The following is an 8,724-nucleotide window of genomic DNA, read 5'->3' as shown; positions in this document are numbered from 1 at the left end:
TTTGGACATTATTTAACCTTGTAAAAGACGAACAAAAATTTTAGAATAACAACATTTCTTACTCCAAGTTTTAGGGGCGCTGAGCTCCTTTTCTAGCCTCGCCCATGGGTAAGACCGTCAGAGAACTGATCTGAAAGCAAGTAATCTTCTGTCAAAGCGATTTCACATTCAGTCTGTCTGAATAAATGAAAATAACTAAATAAATACATATTTTACAGCCCATTTTCACCTGAAAATGTTAGTACACCTCACAGCCTGTCACTGTATGATATGCTGACATCCAAAATAAATGTCTGCCTGAATAATAATAATAATAATAAAACAGGCCTAAATAAATAAATATAAATGAAAAAAAAAAATATATATATATATATATATATAGTTTCTTTAATAAAACATGGGCTCCCCTGTAAAAACGTGATTTGTTAAATTTTGGGGGGTCTCAAAAAATATTGACAATGTGTTATTTTGACGTGCAATTTCAGTTTTGTGTAATGTGATAATCGTGGATTATTATGTGTAGAATTGCAAAAATATAATTCATTCATGCATGACGGCGATTTAAACCTATCACTTCAATAAAGATAATTATACATGCTATTCTTGTCATGAGCATCAAGGTGTGGGAGCGCTGCGATGCAAATTTTTCTCATGTTTAGTACGTTAACTCGAACTGCAAAGGAAGCTGACCCCAGGCCTGTGTTAAGGTGAGGCATGTTATTCGCAATTATGTGTTGTGGCTTGGTTGTTAGGTGTGCGTGACTCTCGATGTATTAGACCTAATTGAACGGAGGAATTTTGGTATTCTTCTGTAGCCTGACGAGTAACTTTAACCGTTGTTCATGTGAACTCAAAGACAGCCTGATGCTTTGTTTATGGGCTATTTGTTGTTTCACCTAAGTCCACTGTATAGTTCGAACACTGGTTGTACAGTGCCGGTCAAAAGTTTTTGAATGGTAAGATTTTTTAATGTTTTTAAAAGAAGTCTCTTCTGCTCACCAAGGCTTCATTTATTTGATCAAAAATACAGCAAAAACAGTAATATTGGTAAATATTTTTACAATTTAAAATAACTTTTCTATTTGAATATATTTTAAAATGCAATGTATTCCTGTGATGGCAAAACTGAATTTTCAGCATCATTACTCCAGCCTTCAGTGTCACATGATCCTCCAAAAATCATTCTAATATGAAGATTTGCTGCTAAAAAAACAAAAAAATATAAAAACAACAACAACAAAAAAACATTTATTATTATTATCAATGTTGAAAACAGTTGTGTACAATTTTTTTTTCAGGATTAGGCTATTTGATGAATAGAAAGTTCAAAAGAAGAGCATTTATCTGAAATAGAAAGTTTTGCAACATTATTGTCTAGATTGTTACTTTTGATCAATTTAATGCATCCTTGCTGAATAAAAGTATGAATTTCTTTCATTTCTTTCCAAAAAAAAAGAAAAAAAAAACCCTCTTACTGACCCCAAAATTTTGAAAGGTAGTGATAATGTTACAAAAGCTTTATATTTCAGATAAATTCTGTTCCTTTGAACTTTCTATTAATCAAATAATCCTGAAAAACTGTTTTCAACATTGATAATAATAATAAATGTTTCTTGGTCACCAAATCATCATATTAGAATGATTTCTGAAGGATCAAGTGACGCTGAAGACTGGAGTAATGATGCTGAAAATCCAGCTTTGCCAACACAGAAATAAATAGCAAAACAGTTATTTGAAAATGGTAAAAAAAATTCACAATATTACTGTTTTTGCTGTATTTTGGATCAAATAAATGAAGCTTTGGTGAGCAGAAGAGACTTCTTTTAAAAACATTACAAAATCTGACCGTTCAAAAACTTTTGACCTGTGTATAAAGTCATTATTTTTCTTTTGTTTTGTTATTTCGGGTCTTGTGGGTGTGGAACGACATGAGGGTGAGTAATTAATGACAGAAATTTAATTTTTGGGTGAACTAACCCTTTTTTTTTTTTTTTTTTTTTTTTTTTTTCATTTGTGGATTATAATGAAGGGTTTGTGAAGGATTTGTGAATAGGTATGGGGCGGAGCGACTCGTGGGCAGCCTCGCTTCAATTCAAGCCACGTTGAGAGTTCTGCAGGCGGGACTGCCAGGTGTTAAAGTGGGGATGGAAGCATAATATAGACAAAGGGACTTTGATATACGCCATACTTTGCTTGTTTGTCTTGTGGTGAGTTTGCTTTAGCCTCTATATGGCTTGAGAGATCACGTAAATCGTGAAGCGGAATATGGCTGCACTGAACTGAACTGAACTGCACTGAACTGCCATGTTCCTGAGCCCCTGCAACGATGCTTTGGCTCTTTTTGTGTTTCGTGGATGTTCTTGTGGGTAAGACTTATATTTAATGAATAGAAATTGAAAGGAGTTTATTAGTTTATTAACTAACGTTAACGAAGATTAGTAAATACAGTAACAAATGTATTGTTCATGGTTAGTTCATGCTAGTTAATATATTAACTAATGTTTAACTAATGAACCTTATTGTAAAGTGTTACCGGCTTTAATGTGATGTCCAACGAAAAAACACAGGAAATTGTTGACATTGTAAGTCATTAAACTGATAATATTTATGTTCCGTTTCTTGACTCTAATAGAGCAAAATATTTCCGATTGACTTGATAAGCATAAGCAAAAGTGAATAGAAGCCAAAAATGTGCTTGATTTGGCTGTTAGAACATGTCCTTATACATGGCCACTGAAATGTTAATTAACTCTTTCCAGTCCGATTGCAGGGTATAGCCTAAATAGAAAGAGGGTATTACTTAAGCCAGTAGAATTAAAGACTGCACGCCAAACCATTTTGAATTTAGAATGACAAATATAGACTGAATTTACTGATTCAGTATAATTAAGTATAATACTCTAGTCTAGATGGAAGTAAATGGTTCTTCTTTCTTTCTTTTTTTTTTACTAAACAGACTTAATCTCTTAAACTTTATTTCCATTTTTTCCCTTTACAACTTATGGTCCTTCTATTAAATTGATTAAAATTTGAATTTCAAATAAGATGAACAATAAAGCACGTCAAACTCATGCCGTTGGTTGAAGCTGAGTCAGTACAGTGTGTTGAGTCCAAGGTATTTCAAGGCTGTATAAAGCATCATTCTATTTTTTTTTTTTTTTCAAGTGACATTTAAATATGAAATATTTAATTATATTTGCTATGTACTAGTTATATTTACTTGTTACTAGTGAAGGGCTTAAGACTGTGCACATTTTTGCGGTACCATTGCTGTCAGGTCCAGTGTTTGTTTTTTCATAAAAATTACGGAAAACTTGATTTCTCATGATATGACCCATGATGATCTCATGATAAAGTTTTGGATTACCCAGGAGTGTTTCTTCAAGCAACTATAACTTCTTCTTACTGCCTCTTTCCAGCCTCATTTGAAGTGATTGTCACTGATAAGCATCTGCTGGCAATCCGGGGTCATCCAGCTGTTCTGTGCTGTGAGTTCACACCTGATCCTGACCTCTCCAGCCTGGTGATTACCTGGCAACGATCGGAAGATTCACAGGTTGTCCACAGTTTCTATTATCAGCAGGACCAATTGGACAGACAGAGTCCAGAATTCCACAATCGAACGTCATTATTTATTACAGAGCTTGGTAAAGGAAATGCCTCATTAAGAATTGCAACAGTTAGACCGAAGGATGCAGGCTTCTACTTGTGCATAGTGAGCAATGCAAAGGGAACAGGAAGAGCCTTGATGAAAGTGACCTATGGAGGTATGGAGTATGATGATCAGTGGAATCAATATGTTGTAAACTATTTCCAGGAGCTTCCAACTTTGTTTTTTTCAGTCACCAAAATTAACGTATAAAATTAAATTTGTTTGTTTTTTATATTGTTTTGAAGTAATTCTAGTTAAAAAGTAAAAAAAAAAAAAAAAATTAACAGAATGCCGTTTTCGTTGCGTTAACTGTCCCTGCATATGCATTCTTCCTTCTACGTGGACGGATCTTCGTACGAAAATGCTCAGACAGTGTTTCCTGCACTTCTATTCAAGATTGCTACTGAATTTACAGTATTTACTTAATTCGCTGACCTTGAATTCTAGTGTAGTCTGATTGGCAAAATAATGTTTCATTTTATTGAATCCGAAATACACAGTGCATTTTGACACAGATAAAGTTAAACATAAACAAATTAGCTATTCATCTTGTTTCATTTTATCTTTAAGTTTATTTTTGTTTGAGGATTAGGTATCCTGAGAATTGAGAATATGCCAGCAGTGTTTTTGCTGTGGCTGTATCATGTTTCAGGTTTCCCATGGTCATGAAAAGCCTTGAAATATAGAAATGTATTTTAAAAGTGTTCTAGTTATGCTTTGCTGTAAAATATTTTATTAGCTAGAAATTACTTTTGTGATTAAAACAATGTTTTTTTTTTTTGTTTTTTTTTATTTTTTACTTAAGTACATTTCAATACAATGCAGCTGATTGTATTTTTCTTCCACAGCGCTTTACTCTGAGCCCAGGTTAAGCATCCATGTAAACTCTTCTGCATTGACAGTGCAGTTTGAGACAGAGGGATTCCCCAAACCTGAGGTGATCTGGCTGGGGGAACATGGCCAGAACCTCAGCTATCACCTGGAGCTCCACGACCAGACAGAAGATGGGCTTTATTTCATAAAGAGCAGCTATGAGGCCCAGAAGCCAGCAGTTAATGTCACATTTACATTAAAGAACCACCTCCTGAACCAGAACCTTCAGAGACCCGTGTGCCTCAGCTATGGTATGGCTTTCTGTGTGCAAAGTGTGTGTGTGTGTGTGAGGATGTGGCAGTTAGAGGCATGTCATCCATTACTTTATGCATTTAAGGCATGTTTGACTTCTCAAGTGATTTGTTGCCATAATTTTCCTGCTATTTTACAACACAGAACTCCTTTGTCTGCCTTGGGTTGGATTTATACTTGCCACACCACAAATAATAACTGAAAGAGCATAGTTGATAACTTGACACGTGAGAAAGGGGGGTGTTAAATGGTTTGTGCAATGGCACATATTTGTACACTTTCCTAATGTAGAAGAACACAAAGCAAACTTCATTTATCTAGGTAGATAAATGAAGGAGGGAATTAAAGAGGCTTGGGTGTTGGTAAATAAGCTGCAATAAACTGCAGAGCGGTTAACTGAGATTATTAATTATGTCTGCAGCCATTCTGAAACCAGAAGGCAATTAACAGCAATTTAAAGCTTTTAAACTGAGAATGACTGTGTGTTTAGATTGTTTGTCAAGATTAAGATCCGACATACTGTAATTTACTCAAGTATAAGTTGTTCCTGGATCAGCACTCCTATCAACCAGTAATATTTAAAGGTTAGGTTTAGGGTTAGCCTAAGGACTATGGACTTCATTTCCATCTGATTTAACCCCTAGTGGTTTGGTTTAGGGGTCGGCCTATTGGAGGCACACCAACAGAACACATGTTGAGTGTCTCCCTTTTCTGACCCATCCATTTGAGAAAATTGTTCGAAAATGTGTACTCTTCGGCTACATTCACATTAATACATTTAAAAAAATTTCATATTTTTTTCTCTACACTTTGGCCTTCCGTCCACACTAAGACAAACTATATCATGTGAAAGCAATCGTATCTTGTGAAATGTTCAGTCATGTGACTCATCTTGTACCCATAGATATCAGTAGTTATATTTTCAAATATATCTGGATTAATGTGGGTGTAGCATTGGTGGGTCTCCAGGAACAAGGTTGGGAAACACTTTATATAATAGTTAGAATTAGCAGTGCTGGGTTTTTCACTTAAACATCATAAAATCTTTCAACAAAGGCATGAGCCACTTGATTTCAACACTATGATTGTTTCAGGAATGTTGTTTCCAAATGTCAACTATTTGTCATAAGAGTGTAATCCCTAAGTTTATATATACGAGCGGCCTGTTTTTCCTTTAAGTATTTGTACAAAAGCCTACTATCTACAAACATCATCCATTAATGGAGCCCCAGAGAGCTGTTGGAGCTGTCTAATGCTTTGCATATTTCTACTTTAATGGACATAAATTTCTAAAGGTTAACTAGTGAACACAGAACACAGTGGGAATACAATGGTGCAAATTTATGAACGCGGTCAGTGATATTAAAAATAAAGCATTATCTGGTGTATTCACAAATATATATATATATATATATAGCCTGCATGGTTTTGGTTAGTTGTTATCTGAATGACTGATTGTACACATCCAATATATCCATATATTGAATTCCAGGGTTTGCAAAACTATTTTGTAGTATTAATCTTAAATGCTTTTTTAGATTGTGAGATATAATGTTTAATATCTGCCTTGATCCGGATATAACAGTGCATTTGACATAATCTGAATCACTTAACAAATGTTAAAGCTAAGCTTCTTTTTCTGTTTCAGATAAGGACATAACTGCAAATCAAGGAACCATCGCACTTGTCCTGTCCGTGGTTTGTGTTTTTCTGGTCATTGTTATCATTTGGTTAGTGCGGAAGCGAAATAAGTTGAGATCAAACAGTTGATGATTGCTGTAGGAGCTTTGCATACATGTTTCAACATGTTGCATTGTTGAGCTCATTTATTACATCACTGACCACAAGCAGAGCAAAAATCTATTCAGTGTACATACAAGCATTCTTGTGTGAAATTCTTCAGGTTAACATCAATTTACGCTAGAATGCTTGAATGAACAGTATTTATAGTACAGTATACACATGCCAAAAAAAAAGACTGTAAGAGGGAGTCAGATGGGTGTGTCTAAAGTCATTTCTTTGTTAACCGCTTATTTATTTTTCTGTTGTGTATTTTTAAAAACTTTTTGTACAAAATTTAACAAGGGGGAATTTATTCACACTTTAAATTTCAATTAAATATTGAATGATTCTGTACTGTATGAAGTCAGTTGAGTTAATATTGTACTTACCTTGACATAAGTAACATTCTAACCATTGCACTCCACACCTTTGAATAATAAGCATTCTTCTAGATTAGCTCAGACACCCAGTGTTTACATTATCAACTGTTCACCATTACTTGGATTTTTTCCCAGTGTTGTCATTGTTGACACAGCTTTTACAGCACTCTTTGGAATCTAAACATGCTATATAGGCAGGTGATTCTCATGAAATCTTAGTTTCAAAGATTTCAAACATGAAAATTGAAAAAAATGTTTGTATTAACAGATTTCCTTTTTAGACATTAAGAGCAAGGTCTGAAGTGTTTGTGATCATTAATTTTAAAAGTTTTACTGACAATGTAATACGTTTTTGAGCATATTTTCCAAAACAAGTCCTTAAAAATCTCAAATCTCATCAAGGTTTCTTTTTTGTAAACCTCTTCTCTGAAATTTGTCACCATAGTCTTTGCTAAAGTTTTCCAACAGTTAGTAAATATTATTTAACCTAATAACTGATAATATATATTTAAAAATAGCCTGTATGATTAAATTCTCATTACCAAAACAGAAGTTCTCTTTACCGCAATTGGCCTTAAATTGTTGCGATAAGTGAGAATGGTGTTGCGGAGGATAATATACCATAGCTTATTTTGTTAAATTCAGAGAAGCCATGATGATTTAGGCAACTTTTATTCAACGTACATAATTAGACATTAATGAAGTAAATTTTTCACAGAAAATTGTTAAAGTTTTTCTAAATGAGGAATATTTCCTGTTACGGTAATAATCAAAATGTCGTTTATATGGTCTGACAAGAGAATTTTGAACTTTTAACTGAAGAAATATAAAGCGATCTGCCTACCTGGTAGCCATCTTTAAGGTGTTGCTTAATTCAAAATCAAGATTTATTTAAAATTTTGTGTGTGTAAAGAGTCCTTAAAAAAATGTTGCAGAGGATGAGAACATCAGTCATAGACAATTCATTTTTCCACTATTTTTTCATTTTTATTATATATTATACATTAATATTTTTCCTGTCATTTGAAAACATCTATTAGAACATATATATATATATATATATATTGTTTAAATTAGAACAACACACATTCAGACATACCTGGACGCATTGCGGTAATGAGAATTTCAGCTGAAAATGCAGTAAAATACAAAAATAATTCATTTATATGTTGAAATTACTCTTTGTTCAGTGTAGAGAACAATATTTTCTTTATGATGATGTTTTTATATATTACTAAAATACATGTTTAATATTTAAAATCATTGGTGTTTTAATGGTTTCGTGAGAATGACCCATGGCAATGGCTTTGAATTTAATGATGAGTTTTACACTGCATAATACATCATGGACCATAAATAATATTTGTGTATTTAAGGGTTTGTGAGGATGATAAAATTACTAAAATTCCCACAAGTCCACATTGCTTTTCTGCAGTTTTATTCTCATTAAATATGTGTAGCTTAGCAGATGGAAAAAAGGTTTCATCTCTTTCCAGGCAGCTCAGCTGAAACCAACATTTTTACGGAAAGCTGACTCAACCCGCAGAAACAGAGTTTCATGAGGGCATCTGATTATCATCTTCATTATTATCCTGGTTATTTAGCAAATTTGGAAATTATTATGTATGCCCCTTTATGTTGTTTTAAACCTGCATGTTTTTCTTCTGTGGAACAATAAAGATATTTTGCAAAATGTTTTGTTGATACAGTGAAAGTTATTGAGATTCAAAACAATACTGGACACCACTGACTTTCACTGTATGAACAAAACATACAATGATTTTC

The 8,724-nt window shown here is 33.5% G+C and overlaps 1 protein-coding gene across 1 annotated transcript; it reads left to right on the top strand.

The window, feature by feature from the left end:
- The first annotated feature begins 1,794 nt into the window (after positions 1-1,794).
- On the top strand, positions 1,795-8,629 carry LOC127525180 (CD276 antigen-like). Its single transcript, XM_051917545.1, has 4 exons — positions 1,795-2,366; positions 3,420-3,767; positions 4,501-4,776; positions 6,426-8,629. The coding sequence occupies exons 1-4, from the start codon at positions 2,327-2,329 to the stop codon at positions 6,545-6,547; spliced, it is 786 nt and encodes a 261-aa protein (XP_051773505.1). The 5' UTR covers positions 1,795-2,326; the 3' UTR covers positions 6,548-8,629.
- The last annotated feature ends 95 nt before the right edge of the window (positions 8,630-8,724 follow it).

Source organism: Ctenopharyngodon idella, chromosome 13, assembly GCF_019924925.1.
Source record: "Ctenopharyngodon idella isolate HZGC_01 chromosome 13, HZGC01, whole genome shotgun sequence".
Lineage (NCBI taxonomy): Eukaryota > Metazoa > Chordata > Actinopteri > Cypriniformes > Xenocyprididae > Ctenopharyngodon > Ctenopharyngodon idella.
Note: the sequence above shows the minus strand (reverse complement) of the source record. Positions and strands in the feature narration are given on the sequence as shown.

What these genes read in the sequence shown, in the direction of transcription:
- LOC127525180 (XM_051917545.1), top strand. Translation starts at nt 2,327, where the DNA reads ATGCTTTGGCTCTTTTTGTGTTTCGTGGATGTTCTTGTGG. An exon ending in TTTCGTGGATGTTCTTGTGG is followed by an intron (nt 2,367 to 3,419) that starts GTAAGACTTATA and finishes GCCTCTTTCCAG; the next exon opens with CCTCATTTGAAGTGATTGTC. An exon ending in GATGAAAGTGACCTATGGAG is followed by an intron (nt 3,768 to 4,500) that starts GTATGGAGTATG and finishes TTTCTTCCACAG; the next exon opens with CGCTTTACTCTGAGCCCAGG.